General features: G+C 32.1%; 1 protein-coding gene and 1 long non-coding RNA gene across 5 annotated transcripts in view; one reads left to right on the top strand and one right to left on the bottom strand.

The window, feature by feature from the left end:
• The window catches only part of slc4a2b (solute carrier family 4 member 2b), a 92,997-nt gene that overhangs the window by 56,268 nt on the left and 15,053 nt on the right, over window positions 1–21,676 (bottom strand). For 3 of the 4 annotated variants that reach the window (XR_015524559.1, XR_015524558.1, NM_001114440.2), the window contains exons 2-3: window positions 12,592–12,650; window positions 505–673 (exon numbers count right to left, since the gene is read on the bottom strand). Coding sequence is in view for 1 of the 4 variants with exons in the window: in NM_001114440.2 (NP_001107912.2) it covers window positions 505–564 (60 nt within the window). In the remaining 3 variants the exon portion in view is untranslated. Of the gene's footprint in view, window positions 1–412; window positions 674–12,591; window positions 12,651–21,676 lie in introns of all 4 variants that reach the window. The other variant, XM_087308837.1, reaches the window with a different exon arrangement.
• The window catches only part of LOC147831125 (uncharacterized), a 5,061-nt gene continuing 1,826 nt past the window's right edge, over window positions 18,442–21,676 (top strand). The window contains exons 1-2 of the long non-coding RNA XR_015525270.1: window positions 18,442–19,830; window positions 21,221–21,675. This is a non-coding gene — a long non-coding RNA (uncharacterized LOC147831125). The remainder of the gene's footprint in view (window positions 19,831–21,220; window position 21,676) is intronic.

Consider the following 21,676-nt stretch of genomic DNA (forward strand, 5'->3'; position numbering starts at 1 on the left):
TAATGTTTCTAGAATGGGAATAAAATTGTTAGCATGAAATAAGTTGCTAGCGTATCCTAGGCTAGTTCTTATTTTCTACTCATCGCTAAATAGCTAGATAAAGATCTGAAGGCCTTATACTGAGTGACTGTAGGTTAAATGCATGGCAAGATTGACCAATTATAAGTTATCACCCCTCCATAAAAGCCATATAGCATTTCGGATAGATTTGATTGCCTGTTTTACAAAAAAATATGAAACCAATCGGTAAGAAAAGACATAGATTAAAAATTAAGAACATTTTGAAGGTCTGAGCCAAGTTTGGTGGTTGTGACTTAAAAACTCTATGAGAAGAAAGGTTTTGAAATTTGGTCCCAAAATAAGCAGCAGCATGCTACACTCTAAAGCTAACAGTTACAATGCTGTTTTTTACTACATAAAAAGCTGAGTTAGATCAAACAAAACCCCCACAGTGTCATTACTAAACGCTTTTGAATGCCTGCACAGAAGCATGACTTGACTTACATTGTGAACGACTGAATCCACAGCGTTGGTGAGTTGGTCTGAAGTCACAGGGTCAGTCATGGCTGCCGTCAGGACACTGTGAACCCGCTGAACAACACTCGTTTCCGCACAGCCTTTAGCCTTTCTCTTTCTCACTGAGACTCAGGCAGGAGTTTACGGGCAGCATAACCTGTCAACAATTAAATGCCATGTTAATTCCCAATTATGGTACACAGGTCAAACTTGTTATTCAGTGTGTTTAAAGACAACAATATAGTGCTCCATTTACTGCTCAAATGGACTTAAACTACAACATAATAGTCCCTCATATCCAAAGACTGATAACAACCTGATAAAAAAAGCTGCTACTGTGAGGACACGAAGATAAGAGACTTGTGTTTGAAAATAACCATAAAGTATTGGAAGTACTACTTGAAGAATCTTTATCTCTTATATCATTCAGAGCAGTTGTGTTGAGCTTGCAAACCTAATTTATTGGTTCATAATAATAATAGAATAACAAAACAACCTTACTAGTAATTAAATTGGCACACAAACAACCAAAATCACTAAAACTTTAATATAGTCATGACCAATGCATGATGCATTACAATATGGAGTTACTCCCCAAAAAAGTAGCTAGTTGAGTTACTTGGTTACTTTTTATGGTAGTACAGCATTACGTTACCTTTGAGTAGGCCCACACAGAATCTGCGCGCTTAGAATTCTGCAGATTTTTAGCCCTTTATTAATTCCGTTTATTTACTTGAGTAAATGTGTGTAAAGATAAATTTATTCAGTTTTTAAATTACAGTAATAGTATTGACTAATATGAAAATGTTGTTATTCTGATATATGTACACCAGTTTGTAAAGTAATGTTTTCTGTCTTTTAGTAGATTTATTATATGAGAGACTTGCTTTGTTTACCAAATTAAGTGAATCTAATTGGATTTGCATTTTAAACATTAAATAAAAGTTAAAATTATATATATATATATATATATATATATATATATATATATATATATATATATATATATATATATATATATATATATATATATATATAATTTTATTTATTTATTTATTTTTTTTTTTTTAACTTAAGGTTTTAGTTATGATACTCCTAAAATCATTCCACAGAAATCTGCAGATTTTTACCAAAGTTTTCCGCAGAAATGGCAAAAAACGTCCGCAGATTCCATCTGGCCCTACTTTTGAGTTACGTTTGCATTACTTTTTTTTTACATGGCTGAGGTTTGATCTCTTTCAGAACTTGATTTCTTTTTCTTTTTTTAATAGAGGAGTTCACACTGTACAATAACACACTGTATAATCTACACCTACATATACATGAAACTTTTTTAAAAAACAAAACAAACCAGATAATGTTATCTGAGAACTTCCTGACCCCAGAGCTCTACATGCGACATATACAGATTGTTGAAGGTTTAAAGCAATGTGTTAGCTACTTTTAGCTACTATTTGTCTTAGGTTAAATCACTGTCCATTAAGACTATCCCTTTCCTTTTCTTTCGATGCGTTCAAAATAATGAACACATTCTCTTATTGACTGTGTGATTCATTATGACTACTTTCATTTTAATCCGGCAATTTCTTCTTTAAAAGCTAAATAAACCTCCGCAACTGCATCGAATGTTCCAAAATGATGCAGTTAAATCATTTGAACAATTAGGAAATTAATTTTCGCTCCCAAAATATAAATTTTTTAGATGCTCGCAACTTCAAAATTTCCTCACAAAACAAAAAGATATACAAAGAATTAAAAACCCTTCTACAATAGAACAGTTTCTAAAAGATATATAAAATGGACATGAGACCAATAATTTTTTTTCTAAAGGTTACTCAATATTCTTATCTAAGAATACAAATAACACCTTACAGGTAAAGGAGAAATGGTAGACTGAAATGAACAGAATAATTTCTTTGGATACTTGGGAGGAAGTTTGCAGTGAAGTGCATTTTGTGATCAATTCCAATATCTGGAGAGAATTCAAATGGAAGGCTATAACTAGATTTTTCAGAACTCCACAAATAATTTCAAAATGAAACCATTCCTGCTCTAACAATTGCTGGAGAAATTGTGGTCAGAATATTGGTAACCACACACATATTCTGTGGTCATGTCCTAAATAAAGTAACTATTGGAAAGATGTATTTAATGCCCTTAAGGAAATCTTCCATTATGAATTTTCTGAAGACCCCACAGTTGCTCTGCTAGGTGTATGCCCTGAGGGCTTTGATGGCAGATCAAAAATGTACTCATTACAAATCTTAATTGCTGCAGCTTTGAAGTGCATCACATGCAGATGGCAATATTCTGAACCTCCATCATACAATGCTTGGATTCAAAAAGTGTGGGAACTGTATCAAATGGAACAAATAACATATCCATTACGACTTCAAAAAACAATTTTCCTAAAGAGATGGTCTCCAGCCATGCCTCTAATACTTCAATTATGAGCCATACTGAACTCTGCGAACTTTTTTCTTTCTTCCTTTCTTCACTTTATCTTTTATTTATTCATTTTTTTCTTATTTATTTTTTTAATAAAAGACAGAACATTTTTTATACACCAACAATTATAATAATGATTATATGTCCTAAGGATGCTTTTTGTTCTGTACATGTATTTACAACCATTTTGGTAGATAGAAATCCATGGTCTAACATGTAAAACACTGTTACACTATATTGTACTTCATGCAGTGATGTATTCGCTAACAAAAATAAGTGAAAAAAAACTAATTAAACTAAAAAGTAACTCAAATGACATTTTTAAAACAGTAACTCAAATATTATTAATTATTTTTAAAAAGTAATGCGTTAATTTACTCAAAAGAAACGCAAAGAATAAACTGTGTTGAGGTTTAACTTTTACATTTCAGAACCTCAGCACTCAAATCCTGCCTTTGTCTAGTCATCTATACGTTAGGCCTGTCACAATCAATCTATCGACTAATTACACAACAAATGGACATGACCCTTAATCATTTATGATGATGCAATATACAGTATAACGTGTTAACACTTACCTTTTTGTTAACATTTATATTTATTTATTTATTTATTTATTTATTTATTTATTTATTTATTTAAGGATATACGTTTTCACAATCTGATACCAATGCCTAATTATTAAATTGTAAAAATTACTATAATTAAATGAAATGTTCTTAGGAATAAAATATAATGTGTTCTTTGGAAGAGTGTACTTGCATTATTATGCTATTATAGTGTTAAAATGGTCTTAAAATGATGATAATTGTCAGCGCAATAGCCTAGTGATTAGCAAGCTGACATATGGTGCAGTAGCACTTCAGGGCATCCCGAGTTCGAATCCTGGCTCGTAGACATTTCCCGTCCCTACCCCTCTCTCTCTCCCACTTCGCTTCCCGTCTGAAACACTGTCCTATCTGCTTAATAAAGGCAAAAAGACCAAAAATAATAAAATAAAATAAAAATAATGATAATTGTTTAAATAGCAATACATTTTGGTGCTATATATATCGTACCACAAAAAAAAAAAATAGATATCAATACATGTTATAACACAGTTACATTGAATACAACAATTGTGTTTTAATTTAAGCTCTTAAGAAAAACTGGGTTCGTGGCAAACCTTGAAGGCAGTGTTAAATTCAGCAGTGAAATGTCCCACTTCCAACCTCAATGCAGTCCAATCACTTAGAATAAAAGTTCTCAATGTGAAATGAAACTTTTTCATAACATTTCGTTAAAAAAAGTGTGAAAATACTGACCGTATTTGAAAACTAAATGAAAAAGTAACACTATGTATTGTTCAATAAACCCAGTATCTCATTATTAGTAGGATCCCCTCACTTTCTTTTATTTTTATGTTTCCATGATGTAGCTTCTATGCTAATCTTAGTGAAGCAGAATTAGCCACCATCTATCAAGTGACATCAAATGACACGTCTTGTTTACATCTGACAAAGCAGTTTAGACATTATTTTCAAGCAGTAAGTAGAAACAAATCCTCATTTAAACTGCAATACAGCATGAAACTTAAAGTAAAACATCCTAACAGAATGATCATCAAAACCTTTTCAAATGTCTACCATGATAAAATTAGATTGCAAAACATTAAGGCTTAAATAATAGTAATGCGCATTAAAAAAAAAAACCCAAAATAAATGAAATAATAAATAAAATACTCAGCAAAAAAAAAAAAAAAAAACACCAAATAAAGTAAATCAAGTCAGTACACATTGAGCATAATCAAGAATAAGTTTCAATAGGAATAAAAGTAATGTCAAAGAACTTGACCTTACCCGAAGAGAAACATGAGTGAAACTGTGGTAAAGTTAATGCAGTTGACTCTTATATGACAAGAGGCACATTTGTGTTAAAATTGTTGGACATGCCCAGTTACTCAACTCTGATGCCAAGTCTAAGTGCAAACCACCCTTATATTAAAAAATACATAAAACATGTTGTTCTATTCATCTTGCAACACATTTCTAAGAGACACGGCCGTACTATCTTTAAGAGGCACCTAAATATAGAGCACACTATACTGTAATGTTGCAATGTCTCGTTAGAAGCTAATATTAGTTAAAAGCTGATATATAAAAAATAAATAAATAATGTACTTTTTTGGAAGGTCAGTGAAATTAGCAACTGAAGAGGGACTTTAAATCAAAACTTGTGCTAAAAAATATGACCCTTAAAAGATTTTGGTGTCATTTTACATAAAAAAATAAAATAAAATAAAAAAAAATAAATAAAATTACAGTGCAGGAAAGAAAAAGTATTAAACACGTCATGTTGTTTTTTTATCTGGAATAATATTTCTAAAGAAGCTGTTGACATGGAACTGAACCAGAACCAAAAACCCAAACAATACAAACATAAAACTAAACAAAAAAATTAAATAACTATGAAATGACACAAGGAGAAAGTGCTGAACTACTGAAACGTATTTAACACTTTATATTAAAAGCCTTTTTGGTGATAATGATGCCTCTCATATGGAAAATGAAGTGACATGAATTGTCAAACCTGATCTTTATTTTGTATTTTCTATTGTATTGAAGGTATGTGGTTGTCTGGGCCATTCTACAGCTTGATTTTCTTTCTCTGAAAGCATTTGAGAGTTTCCTTGGCTGTGTTTAGATCATTGTCTGGCTGAAATGTCCAATCTTTTTCAATCTTCATCATCCTGTTCATGTAGATGTTTGACTGAAGCAGTTAATATTCATTTCCACTGATGAAGAGCAGAGGGTTGCTGAAGAACTACTGAGAGATTTCAGCTGCTGTCTGAGCTTTCACTGCATTTCTACACCTTCGTTTCTCCAGGTGTTTAGTAGTTTTTTCCTGTGCGATTTTATTTTATTAAGCATAACTTAATTTGTAAAGTAACTAAATTGGTTTTATTTTAATACATGGATTTACTTGGTTGTTACCAACATCTGGTGAAAATTTCGAGTCAGCTGCACCTTCATAAATATGCTTTCTGAGAAAAATGGTGACGTGTTCAATACTTAATTCCCCACAGTATATTAATTCAAAGAATTTTTTCATGCGCAAGTTGACTGGATATAAAACAGAAATCATTATATAAAAAGGTCAAAAGGTTAAGATACATACTAGCTATTTTAACTAGTTTATAATACTTAAAACAATTTAAAGTAACTTAAAAACATTTGCTATTGAAAGACAAAAAAAAGAAAACAACGTAATAAAGTGACCCTGGACCACAAAATCAGTCTGATGTTGCACAGGAATAAGTATTGATTTAAAAAGTATTGATTTAGATATCAATATGATTAGATTCAAAGATCATTCTGATATGAAGTAAAGATTTTCTTCCATGAAAACATTTTAGAAATTTCCCATGGTAAATATATCAAAATGTTGGTAATATACATTGCTATGAAAATAAACTTGAAAAACTTAAAAAGGACATTTTTTCTGTATTTTGTTAGCTTGTCATAGTTTTGATTCCAATTTATCAAATGGTATCTTGGCTAAATATTGCCATATTCTAAATTAAAATAAAAAATAAATAGAATAAATAAATTTAAAATATATATGAATCATACATCAAAAAGTATACTTATTTAGCTTTAAGATGATCAGTAAGTCTTACTTTTTTTTTAAATGTAAAACATGAGTCCAATAAAAAATTAAATAAATCTTTAACATATGCCTATAAATAAACAATTCTATAAATAATAAATAAAATAGTTTTTTTGAAAACTAATATAAATAGTTTTCCCAGACAAAGCAGTTTGACATTTTTGTAAAATTCTAACAGTGTCTTTGTTTAAGAAAAAAAAGGAAGTGCTTTTCAACAGGAAATATCTACAATTGCACAATGAAAGATGATAACAGCACCCATTCTATGATCCTCAACTCAAAAATAAAACAAAAACATAATATACACTGTTAAATTAACAAAACATGATTTTATTTTTGTATTTTAAAAACTTCAAATTGCACAAACATGTCCATTGATTCGGGAGTTGCACGTGGTTGGTTGTAGTAGACAATACTTCAATTTGGCATAGTAAGAAACAAAATGGACATTATGTTGAGTCTTTTGTGTGGATCTGCTTTTGATAAATTATAGTTAAAAACATGATCTCTGTATTTAGCCTTGTCAATCAAATACTATTACGTTATTAGCACTTAATTTGGTTGGCAAGGCTTCAAAATGACAAATTCCCTACAGCTGAAAACTGATATAAGTAATCTTCTTGTATGTTGCTTCCATTTCCCTCTTCATTTGCGCCAGAGATCATGTTTGTAACTCTAACTGAAAAGCAGATCCAAAACAAAAGGCTCGACATAATGTCCATTTGTTTTTAGTGATGCCAAATTGAGGTATTGTCTACCAAAACCAACCATGTACCTCCCAAAACAATGGACATGTCAGCACAAAGGGATTTTCTCCTTTGAAATTCAAAGCATTAGCTCTTAGTGGAAATGATCCAAGACATTGGGATCAAATGCAACCGAATTTCTAGTCAAACAAGTATGCGATTCTTATGCTTCAAGCTATCCTTCTAACTTCAGCTGGAATTCTGGTCCAAACCGAGAGCTCAGGATCAAGGCAAACAAGCTTACTGGATCATATTCAAGCACGTCCATGAAATATAATTTCAGACAAAAGCAGAGACGGCCAGTAAAGATGCCATTCTGCAAATAGACGTTCAATCACAATGTAGAAACCTCACTGTGAAAATATAAAACGCTCAATGACTGAGTACCAGAGCTAAAATAGAGTTCATAGTTTACTAGTGACCAGCGGCTCGTCCACATCAAAGACTTGTTTGTAGGTTGAATTTAAACCTTATATGGGTTAAAAAATGGTTTGGATCAAGTATTAAATGATGCGGGTTGGTGGTTAAAAGGTTGAAAGGTTGCAGATCCAAGTTCTGAACAGTGAACACCATGGTCATGATCAAGATCACAGGTTACGTGTGATTAAATAACTGATTAATCAATGTAAGACTTTTTCCATGTACACGGCAAAAAAAATATCCCTAAATTTGCAGTTTTTCCTTTCTTTGCGATTTGCGTTTTAATTTTTTCCCAATTTTTGTATTCTTTTGAATTGCATTTTGGAATTTTGATCTTTCTTCCAACAAATTTTAACCTTGAATAGTTTGTTTTTAACATGTTTAATAGTTTAAGGTTATATATTGTCTGGGTTTGTTTTGCAGTACAAAAACCTTATTTTCTGTTATTTTACAGACTTATTTCTCTATGTATTATATTTTATATTATTTCAAACTACTAAAAATGTCAATAAAAGTCACTTTGTTAAGCTGTAGAGTTGAATTTTCAACATCAAAAGTCAACAAATCAGAGAACAAAGTCCTATATTTCAAACCTCAACATATGCAGAAAAAAACTTGGAAAAAAATACGGAAAATGTTAATTACCAGATTTTTACAGCATATAAATAAAAATAAATGGTAAAAGAGCCTGCATAACTTTAAAAACATTATGGAAAATCTTTTGTGAATTATTTGGGGGTCTTTATACATAGTTTTGATGTATGCATGTTCATTTTCAGCAATCACAAGTTTATTTCAATAGCCAATCAGACGCATCTTTTAATGTGGAGTTCATTTGACTTTTTAATCTTAATTTCACATAATTTGTTTAAGAGTTTGATAATTCAATAAAAGACTAAAGCCAAAATTGTCAGATGTGAACTCGGAATAACAAAAAAAAGTTTTTGCAAGATAAATAAAATTGCAGATTTGTGAGAAATGAACTTGAATTTTGGAGAAACTTGGGGTTGCTATACAAACTTGCGAGGGAGGGGGGTGGGGTGGGAGTCACCCTTGGAATTCCAAGATATAAAAGTCAGAATTGTGAGAAAAAAACAACAACTTTGAATTACAAGCTAGATGAAACATAAAAAATAAAAAGGTAAAAGAACCTGCATGTAGTGTTGTCAGGATACTGGAATTCTATACTGACAATTAAAACATCCATTTCCCGCTAACATTGGATCTCTGTTGAGCAAGTTCCTAAAGAGCGTTGATTGGCCATTGTGTTCGTGCTCAACAGATATGACTGTGATTGGCTGTGATGGTCACCGAACTCACAGCTGTTTACTGTTTGCAACCACAGATACAGGGACACTGGAGCACTTTAAAGCCGCAAAGATCAGCCGGTCTGTTTATAAGCTGACACAAGAGCGATCTGCTGATGAACTGACTGATCCTCATGGCTTTAAAACGCTCCAGTGTCCCAGTGTCTGTGGTTCCACTCAGTAAACAGTGGTGAATTTGGTGAACTGATGACCTTCTCGGCCAAATCACAGTCATTTTTGTTGAGCATGTGAAAGCAATGGCAAATCAGCTCTGTTTAAGAATGCGTTCAAATGTTAGCCGGAAACAGACATTTTGAAAATTTCAGTATCAACCTGTAACAACCCTACCTGCATGATTACAGAAATCAATATGGAAATTATGCAAATTCTTTGTTTTTTTACATTGTTTTTCCTAAATTGATGTATGCATGTTGACATTTTAAGCAATCACAAGTTCATTTCACTGGCCAATCAGACATCTTTTAATGTAGAGATTCTTATACATTTTAATCTTATTTCACATAATTTGTTTGCGAGTTTCATAATTCAATAAATGAATGAAGCAGAAATTGTCAGATCTAAACTCGAAATAACAAGAAAAAAACTAAGCAAGATAAAAATGATCTCTCTGAATTGAGAGAAATGAGCCTGAACTTTTGTGAAACTTTGAATTGCAATACAAACTTGGAAAAATAAATTAATAATAAAAAAAATTTGTCAGATATTTATGTCAGAATTGTGAGAGAAACAAAATGAAATTCCAAGCAAAAAACATGGAACTGCAGATATGAAACTGGAATTGTGAGACAAAAACTTGGAATTGCAAGCTAAAAAAAAAAACAGAACTATGAGATATGAAGTCGTAGTTGTGGTGAATATTGAAACTGCAAGCTAAAAATGGTGTAATATAAAACCGAAATTGTAAGACAAAATGTTTAATTGGAAATAGGAAAAATATTTTAATTATAAAAATTAAAATTAAAATAAAACTCAATTTAGTGGGGGAAACAATAAAATGACAAAATAAAAATTACCCTTTTCATTTTATAATAAACAAATTTTAAAGTGAAAAAAACAAATTTCTAAGTTTCTAAAACCACATAACACGATTTTTTTAAGGAATGTTTACCAAGGATGTTTTCTTGCTAAACTGATTGCAAAGAAAACAACAGAAATGGAAACATGACAAATTTATTTTACTTGATACCGCACACTCTGCAACATGTTTAAAAACAATTAGATCTGACCGAAGGCTTCAAACAACCATCCATACAATAACAAATCAACATTGTAAACCCATCCATATCATTTACAATCATTCATTTATCAAAAACATTCAAATAAACTACAGTACAAATCATGCAACTGTTCCAAATATTACTCTGATATACTCAATGTTTAGTTACAAATATTACTGTACATTGCACAGTGTTGAAGACTTTATGATCACTGCGATGAGATTAAATGTCATACAAGTTATTTTATCAAACTCACGAGACAAGCAACAAACAAATCTCAGCCCATTCCTCTTGACCATTAGATTTATTAAATCGTTAACTCGTTACATTTCAAATCTACTGAAGGAGAAAAATAAAATCACATGCATTATGATGACTGGGCGATATCAGCAAACCACTGGACTTTTCACTGTTGACTTAGCAAACTCAAGCAATACGGACATGCTGACTTTTCAATTTCACTTCTAGATGCCCAGTTATAAATTAATCATCTGGAACACTGCGCTTACACAATGAATAAAAGATTATTCATTCATTCAATTTTCGGCTTAGTCTCTTTATTAATTTGTGGGTCGCCACAGCGAAATGAACCACCAACTTATCCAGTATATGTTTTACACAGCGAGTGCCTTTCCAGCTGCAACCCATCACTGGGAAACATCCATACACACTCATTCAAACACATACACTACGGTCAATTTAGCTTAACCAATTCACCTGTAGCACATGTTTTTTAGGCTTGTGGGGGAATAAAAGATTATCCTTAAAGTAAATAAAAATAAAATATTATCATTAAAGATTAAACGCGCATAAAATTGGTTAGAAACGTTGTTCGAGTTTGGTTAAAACTGGCGATTTTCAAACCGCACACTTATCTTTAGAGATTCATATTATGCCTATAAATGATAAAAGAATTAAAATCATCATTTTTTTTGTAAACCAGAGCAAAAAGCATGTATATAATACATTTTTACCATGATTTACAAAAGATGAAATAAAATGTAATTCACTATAACGGTAGTTTAATTTAAGTTAGTGCAAGTGCAGCCATCCATAAAAAAATATGAATTTAAAATATTTATTCTATGTCATTTTCCTTCAAATCTATTGATCTTAACTGTATAGCATTCATTCATTCATTTTCTTGTCAGCTTAGTCCCTTTATTAATCCAGGGTCGCCACAGCGGAATGAACCGCCAACTTATCCAGCAAGTTTTTACGCAGCGGATGCCCTTCTAGCTGCAACCCATCTCTGGGAAACACACACACACACACACACACACAACGGACAATTTAGCCTACCCAATTCGCCTGTACCGCATGTCTTAGGACTGTGGGGGAAACCGGAGCACCCAGAGGAAACCCAGGCGAAGGCAGGGAGAACATGCAAACTCCACACAGAAACGCCAACTGAGCCGAGGTTCGAACCAGCGACCTTCTTGCGGTAAGGCAACAGCACTACCTACTGCGCCACTGCCTTGCCCACAGTATATAATATCAACTTTAATAAATAATACAAAAAACTAAATTACAGAACTTAAACTTGATGCTAAACGATTCATTCGATTATATTTTCATTTAAAACATTAAAGCAAAGACTTTTAATATGCTTTCTAATTATAATAATTCAAAATTAAATCTATAAATTCTAATTGGACATCACTCAATTTGATGCACACACCAAAATAGGTTATTTATTAATTTTCCTTTGGCTTAGTCCCTTTATTTATCGGGGGTCGCCACAGCGGAATGCACCGCCAACTTATCCAGCACATGTTTTACACAGCGGATGTCCTTCCAGCTGCAACCCATTACGGGAAAAAACCCATACACACTCATCCACTACAGCCAATTTAGTTAATTCAATTCACCTATAGCGCATGTCTTAGGACTGTGGGAGAAACAGTAGGAGACCCACGAGAACAAGGGGAGAACACACAAACTCCACACAGAAATGCTAACTGAACCAGTCGTGACTTCTTGCTGTGAGGCAACAATGCCAACCACTGAGCCAATGTGTCACCCCCAAAATAAGTTGTCTCATCTTTTCATTCATTTATTTTTTTTTAAGTAAAAATATTGTCCTAAATTAAACATTCTTACATAAAAAGAAGGGATGACCACCAAATCTTTATTCTAGCAAAAAAATGCTCAATGATTAAAACAAAAAAACTATTCAAATTTAAGTCCAAAGACTAAAACAGCAAGAAAACTATTCAAAAGCATGAAAGGTCCAACAAATATGATGGAAATGTAGAGTAAACTCACCTCAAAGTGCTCACTGCAGAGAAGCCGCTGCTGACATCTTAGTGTAAAGCCAACAGCCACTGTGTACAGAGAGAGAAGGACAGACAGAAACACGGTCAGAGAGCACAGAGAGAGAGAACTTATAAAGCACAGTGTATCAGCTGTGTTTCCCTCACACACTCAAACGCTTCCTCCGCTGGATTAAGTTTCCTCCTATACACCTATGACGGCCAGCCATGTGACTGCTGATCAACACTGAGTCAGGCGTCTCTCACACACACACACACACACACACACACACAGACACACACACGGCTAATTAAGATATTTTATCTGCATAACTGACACTATGACAATTAATAATCAATTTTAAAATCTTTTAAAAGTTAATGTAGTTACAAAACAAAATGTCTTTTTTCCCCTTCATGACCAATAAAAGGCTGAACTGTATATTTTACATTTTTACATCTCTGATTCTGACAATTCTGAATCTTATAATTAATATTATTATTATTATTATTATTACTACAACTACTACTATTATTTAATATTATTATTATTATTACAAGTAATAGTAATAATAATAATAATAATAATAATATTAAAATAATATTATTATTAACTAATATTACTAATTATTATTAACTAATATTACTACTACAACTACTACTACTACTACTACTACTACCTTATATTATTAACTAATATCGTTATTATTATTATTATTATTATTATTTACTAATACCATTAATTATTATTAATAACCATTGACAATTATTATTACTAATGTTGTTATAATATAATGTTATAATATTACTACTACTACTACTACCACCTAATATTGACTATTATTATTATTATTACTATTTTATCTAATATTACTATTATTAATAACTAATATTAGTATTGTTAATATTATTATTTTTAATAACTAATAATCCTATTACTGTTACTATTATTATCGCTACTATTACTACTACTACTGCTACTACTATTATTATTGACTATTATTATTATTATTATTATAATATATGAACTAATATTACTATTACTATTATTCATAACTAATTTTTATTATTTTTAATACTACTATTATTATTATTATTATTATTATTATTAACTAATATTACAATAATAATAATAATAATAATAATAATAATAATTACTATTATTAATAACTAGTATTATTATTAATATTATTGTTATTAATAATTATTGACCATTACTATCATTAACTAACATCATTATTAATAACTATAGATTTACTACTACTACTACTACTACTACTATTATTATTACTACTACTACTACTACTACTGTAATTTATTAGTTCATTTATTACTCATTTTGATGTAAGAAAAAAAATAATTATTATGTTAAGGCCTTAAGCATTTTTATTTTTAGTTGATAATCAACTATGCCTGGTTGTTTTTTGATACAACAAATATGCATGACTATATTCATGCATTATCATCATCATCAAGTAGTAGTACAATTAAAATATTGTACAATAAATATTTTTGTTGTTATTATTATGCATTAAGTTTATACAATATTATTTGACAACTAATATGCAGAAAATTATTTTATTTTTAATTGCTTATCTATTGACACAACACTGTTATCCTGAACATCAGTAAAAACGTGCGTCCAAATGGCTCATTTACTCCAAAACCTGAAAGTCGAGCCCTGAAGTTGCTATACACGTCTGCAACTATTTGTTTAAACAGGCAGCCAAAAGTGCATACAGGAGTGTGCGTGTGTGTGTACCAGTGTGAGTGTGTGTCAGTGGGAGTCACATGGTCTTGGATCAGCCTAAAGGCCAGCCAGAATTAAAGCGTTAGCTTGCTTCAAAGCTTGGGGTTTTCCTCAATCCCAAAAAAAGCTTCAGGAATAGAGGAACTTGGACTGGCCAATGACCTCTTTTAATGATTTAAAGAGGCAGTTCTCCCAAAAATAAATATTTACTCCCCCTCATGTTGTTATAAAACTTTATGGGGTTTCTTTCTTCTGTTGAAAAATGTAAATAAACAGGATATTCTGAAGAATGTTGGAAACTGCTAGCCTTTGACATCTTAGTGGGGGAAAGTCAACGGCTAACAGCTTTCAACATTCTTCAAAATATCTTCTTTTTCATTCAACAAAAAAAGAAACTTAAAATAATTGAAATGTAAGCACTTTTTAAGATTGACTTGAAGAGAAAATGTTCTTGGGCTGCACAATATTGAAAATTATTTGTAAATAATTCAGAATTTTACATTTATTATGATGCTTTTGAAGGGGAACGTATCTGGTTATAGTTTATTATATTTAATGCAAAGTTGCATACCACAACTTTGTATCTTTGCTATGTGGTATTCATGTGGGAAAAAAAACGCATAAAAAAAACTAAGGCCACGTTTACACACAAACATTTTAGTTTTAAAACGGCATTTTAGAATGAAAACAATGTACGTCCACACTGGCATTTCACCTAGTGTTCCTGAATAACTCCGTCCACACTTCATCTAGGATCTAGCGCTGGATCTAATCTTACTATGGTTGTTAAATGCAATGTGTAATTCATCTTGTATTCTACATCTAACAACATGTTACCCAACTTGGGTCTTTATTTGTTCTTAGGTAACGTGCCTTGGCTGAGAGCAAAAATAAGTTAATATATTAATTTAAACGCGAACACTGCAGCACATTTAACCAATTGCCTACAAGTGTGAAATAGCATTGTATAATCCTCATTGTGTAAATAGGTGGTTCTCAAACGTTTTTCATCAAGTACCACCACAGAAAAGAAATTGTCTCTCCAAGTACCACCAAAATGAGCAGTATTGAAATACAGTAGCGCATTAGGCCCAGTAAAGCAGCTACAACTCTGCACAGTTAAAAAATGTGGCAGATTACCTCAGAAATATAGGCTATATGTCATATATGGCATATTATATACATCATTTTTGATAAATTTTGAAATGTGTGTAGCATGTACATGACATATTTCATTCCTCTGCATACCACTAGAAGGAAGCCTGCGTACCACTATAGTGGTACACGTACCACAGTTTGAGAGCCACTGGTGTAAATAATTCTACACAAGTAATCTTTAAGCTACAATTGTTTACTTTATTATGCCCAAATGACTTGTCACAGGCCTTAAACGCATGCAAATAACTGCACTCTAAGGTGACTCCTCTATATTCTGAATTGTTTTCTCTGGTCAACAATAATACCAATTCAATGTTGCAGATACTGCAATGAGACTATTGTGGATTCAGACATTGCGATATCAATGCTGAAATGATTTATTTATTAATATGGATAGAATTTATGACACCTATTCAAATCAAGGTTTCTTGTGTAGTGCTTTTCACAATATTTATCATTCCAAAGCAGCTTAACAGAAGGTGCACATCATTAGATTACAGTTATTAGAAAGTTAAGGAGTTGGTTGGTAATATATAAACTTGGTTAACCTGCAGTATATGATGTCTTTTTAAAAGTAATTATACACACACACACACACACACACACACACACACACACACACACACACACACACACTAATATTACATGTTAGTGAAGTGTATGTGTATTAAGTGTTTGTTGTCCTTGAAGATTTCAGATGGTTGGTATATAACAATTATGGTCTCATTTGTAGTCATAATTCCTTATATTTCGTCTTAAACACTAAGAAAATGGACATGAGATAAGAAACCTGAGAGCTATTTAAAATTATTTAACATAGAACACAATATATGAGAGAAATTAAGACTTATTAAAAGGTTTAGTTTGTTCAATAATTTGCATTTGCTCACTGAAGTGGTTCTAAACTCTTCTATAAAGCACAAAACAAGATATTGTGAATATGCTGGAAATAAGCAGCCATTTTAACCCATAGAACTGGAAGTGGAGGTCAATGGCTGTTTTTGTCTCCAACATTCTTCAGAATATCTTCTTTTGTGTTCAACAAAAACAAGAAAAAGATGGGGAAATAATGAATGAATTGCAAAACTTGTGAACTGTCCTTTTTAGGTCTACATATTGGGTTTGAACGGTCAACTTTAAAACCTTAAGATATTTTTCATTTTAGTGTGAACTTTCCCTTTAAGGCCAACACATACATGACCATCGGGTTGAAGTCATGTATGCACAAGACTGATAGCAGACTTCTCACTATGAGGGAGCGGAGGCGGTCAGGAGTGTCTTTTAAACAGAGGGTTACAAGTCTGTCGTTAGAGCTTAAGTTATGTCATTTATGCAGGCTTGTCATACCATTAGCATGACAAACAGAGCAGTGTCCATTCACAGATTTAGTGCTGTGACTCCAACAGTTTAGGGTGAGGTTAGGCGTGAGGAATCTTAACCATTGGTCCACAGATAATAAAGCCGAATGTGTGCGGACAACTCTTGTGCAACAACACTTTTTTTGACTTTGACAGTCAAGTCTAGAGGCTCCCTATTATAAGCTGACTGGGGCTGGACCTGTAATGGAAAGTAAAGTAAATGTAAAGTAAAATGTAATGCAAAAGTAAAGCGTAAAAGTAAAACCTGTAAAATGCAAAAGTAAAACCTAAAATGCAAAAGTAAAAGGCTAAATTAAAACCTAAATAAAAAAGTAAAACCTAAAACGCAAAAAGTAAAACCCAAAAGTAACAAGTAAATCCCAGAATGTACAAAACATAAGTAAAACCCAAAACGTAAGAGTAAACTTTAAAAGAAAAACCTAAACGTAAAACGTACGATAAGTAAAACCTAAAAACAAAAAAGTAAAACGCAAAAGTACAACCTAAGCCTGAACCGTAATAGTAAATCCAAAACATAAGTACAAGTAAAATCTAAAATGTAAGACGAACAAGTAAAATGCAGAAGTAAAACCTGCATGAAATGTAAAAGTAAAACCTAAACGTAAAACATACAATTAAAACCCAAGTAAAACCAAAGTAAAACCCAAGTTAAACCCAAGTAAAAAAAAGTAAAACGTACAAGTAAAACCTAAGTAAAACTTAAACGTAAAAACCTAATGTAAAATCTAAACGTAAAATGTACGAGTAAAACGCAAGTAAAACCGAAATATGAAACGTACAAGAAAAACCTAAGTAAAAGGTACAAGTAAAACAGAAGTAAAACGTAATCTAAACATAAACGTACATGTAAAACAAGTAAAACCTAAACGTAAAACGCAAAAGCAAAACCAAAGACTGAAACGTAAAAAGCCTAAGTGTACAAGTAAAACCTAAAGCATAAAAGTAAAAATGTTAAAAAGTTAAAAAGTAAATCTAATGCAAAGTCAAACGTAAAATAAAGTCAAAAGTAAACGTAATGAATTGTAATGGAAAAGAAATGCAAAGAAGTGAAACACAACAAAAAGCAACCTGACGAAATGCAATGAAATAAAGTGAAAAAGCCCAATATAAATGTAATGAAATATGAATATTGTAAAGAATTATTAAAAAGCATATAAAAAGCACTATTTTAGATTTCATATTCTAGCTACTCATTGTTCATATGGTTGTAAAAAAAGTAAGGTGATTTCTGTAATAATACATAATATTACATTTTATTTAAAGGTGCCTTTCTGGCAACTCAAGGACACCATACAATTAAAAACAAGAGCAATAAAACAACAGGAGGAATATTAGAAAAGTATACACAGCAATATCTTAGATACAATTAAGTATTAGAAGGCACCTTAAATAAGTAAATCGAGTCTTGATTTGAATAATGTAAGAGTAGATGTTTCTATACCAAGAGAAAGGTTGTGTCAACAAAGCAATTTTTTATCACAAAAAACAAACAAAAAAAGCAACAACAACAAATAATAATCATAATAATAAAAACATTCAGGTTGCTTTAAAAATCTGTGTTTTTCTTTATTTTTTTACATATAGCTTTTGTTTAGAATTACAAATGTTTACATTTATTGTAATAAAAAAAGAGATATTCAACAAATACTGGTTAAAAAAAAATGAGTATTGTGTTGTCTAAAATGTCAATCCATTAGTTTTAAACCAGATTTATTCCAGAATGAAACACTGGAGTGCTGTTCTGAGATGCAGAATTTCTGTAAATGATAAAGGTCATTGCACAGATTCTGCATGCTAATAGACTTCATCACATGGTCAATGACTTTAAACTCTCAGGATGTGGTTTTGCTGTTGTTGTTGTTGTTTTTTTATTATTTTGCAGGGGATGCCTAATCTCAGACTGAGCGCCTGATGGATATTACATACAAAAGGCAGCAGGTGCAATCTGATTACCAGTTGAGTACATATTTTCCAAGACTCCGAGTTCATGGGATTTTGTCAGTCTGCAGGGAGTCCTGTTTACAATTAACACCTCCGAGGATTTACAAGTCACTGCATGTGCCAAAGCAGTCTCATTACAAGGTTTCTAGTAATGAGACTGTGAAAGTTGGACATAAAAAGCACTTGACAAGAAAAAAAATTTGTGCAATATTTGAATTAATTTAAGATCTATTACGCAAAAAAAAAAAATCACTCCTATAAGGGGTTTAAACACAGTTGTATGGCAACAGTGTGTAAATATAACCAGCCTCTATTTTTATAATCACACTTGATAAAAACTGTCTGGAGAAACACTTTGACATTCTCCCTTTGTATGCGTCATCTGAGAGGGTAAGCCCCGCCCATTAATGATCATCACTTCTTCGTTAGCATATATGTCAGCCTTGTTTTTGAATCTGCCTCTATGCTGACACATTTGTAGCTCCGCCCTCTTTTAAAATGAGCATGATGTCATTTGAATTTAAAGTGACAGTCGCCAAAACAGCACAATTAGAATCAAAGCCTAAAAGGGTAGATTCAAAGAGTTATAAAACATTCACATACACACTCTTGGGCAGGGGTCTCAAACTCCTGGCCCGCAAGCCATTTATGGCCAACCCTCCTCCCTCCGGCCTGCAACTGACGTAAACAAATACAAGATTCAGCCCCATAAAACATCTGTTTTTGAATCACTATTGTTGTTGTGCAGTCGCGTATAGCCACTTGTGGTTTTGCAGTGCACATCTTTAATCAAGGATGTACCGCTGGATCGCGTCTCACTACAGTTGATAAACTTGATATTCAGAAATCCTAAGTTCCGGAAGTCTCTATGCATTTCCAGGACTCATAATGCCCACAAACGAGTTATAATCTCACAAAAATCACGCGTCTCCCTCCCGGTCCTCAAATAAGTCACTAACCCTTCTCGCCCCCGAATCCTTCTTCGCTATTCAGACACGTCGTGTGCAATATTTGTAAATAATTTGTAAATATTTGTAAATATCTTAAGGTTTAAAAGAAGCTTTAGCATCATGTGGCCTTTGTGAAGAACAAGTGTCTACCACCACATTTATTTTATGTTGTCTGTTTTAAAGACAATTTTACTAGTTTTGTTTATTAAACTATGTTATTTCATTGTGAAATGTTTTATACACCTCTTGTGCACGGAATACATTTAGAATGTATGTATGTGGCTTGTTTGAAAAAACAAAAGCAAAAACAGTTGCCAAAAATTGGAGGGAAGGAAAAAAAAAAATTAGTTTGGATTTTATTTTGGAAATTATATATGGATTATTTTGTCCATATTGCCAGCCCTACTACCCACTGCTCCACCGTGCAGCCTTTTTACAGTTTTAAAACATCTATAATATTCATTCATTCATTTTCTTGTCGGCTTGGTCCCTTTATTAATCCGGGGTCGCCACAGCGGAATGAACTGCCAACTTAGCCAGCAAGTTTTTACGCAGCGGATGCCCTTCCAACCGTAACCCATCTCTCGGAAAACATCTATAATAATAATTGTAAAATATGAAGCTGGCTTAGAACATAACTCCTGCGAATAAAGTCCTCTAAACATTTATAAAGCAACATGTTTACTCACTAGTTTTAAGTCAACAGATCATTTTTTACAGTGTGGAATATCAACATAAAGCAAAGCATCATTTCCATCCAGTGAGTCAAAGACAACAAAACTATTCATTTATTGATTCGACATGACTAATAAATCAGACACCTACAGAATCTTTTACAGGGAATATGCAGGAATCCTAAAGGTAATTTCAATTCCTTGTTAAGACTTTTTAAAAGACCTTCTGAGAATATTTTAAGACCTCATGGCCACTTCAAGTTCTAATCAGTATCAAACCTTTAACTTAATAAACAGTTGTATTTGAATAAATAAATGTTAATTTTTTAATAAATAAATCAATGGAGCACAATCATGCAACAGAAGTCAGTTAAACTTGGAGGAAACAAAAGTCTTTCTCCAACTAGGAGTACGCAAAATTACATTTTCCCATTTTGCTGTCAGTTTCGCTTATTGATTTCGCCATATGTGGGGAGCGTCAAATCACCTTTCTGCGTTTGTCGCAAATTACGTGACATCACCCGGATGGAGGAGCTTGGCCAGACACGCTGCAGCCAGAACAAACCTCATGGATCGAGCACGTCGTTGTTAATGTTAGGATGAAAATAAATATATTTATGCTTTTTGAAGTCAAACACTTTGGACAACGCTTGAACAAAACTTAAGACCTCGTAAAAGCAAGACCTTTTAAATCCTTTTAAGTGCCTTAATTTTCTCAATTGATTTATCAACTTTTAATACTTTAAGACCCCACGGACACCCTGTTTTTTCAATTTCCTTCAAATGACAGGCCCAAACAAGAACAGTATTTCCTCAAGAACACTGTACAAAGTACTTTCACAAGTTAAAACAATACCCTCAATGTACAGTTGAAGTCAAAATTATTAGCCTCCCTTTGATTTTCTTTTTTAAATATTTCCCAAATGATGTTTAACAGATCAAAGAAATTTTCACAGTTTGTCTGATAATAGTTTTCCTCTGGAGAAATTCTTTTTGTTTTATTTCAGCTAGAATAAAAGCAGTTTTGAAATTTTTAAAGCCATGTTTAGGTCAAAATTATTAGCCCCTTTAAGCAATACATTTTTTTTCGATAGATTTGAGTCTACAGAACAAACCATCGTTATGCAATAACTTGCCTAATTACCATAACCTGCCTAGTTATCTTAATTAACCCAGTTAAGCCTTTAAATGTCACTTTAAGCTGTATAGAAGTGTCTTGAAAAATATCTAGTCAAATAGATTAGGG

This window comes from Danio rerio, chromosome 24, assembly GCF_052040795.2.
Source record: "Danio rerio strain M-AB ecotype USA chromosome 24, GRCz13ab, whole genome shotgun sequence".
NCBI classification, from domain to species: domain Eukaryota; kingdom Metazoa; phylum Chordata; class Actinopteri; order Cypriniformes; family Danionidae; genus Danio; species Danio rerio.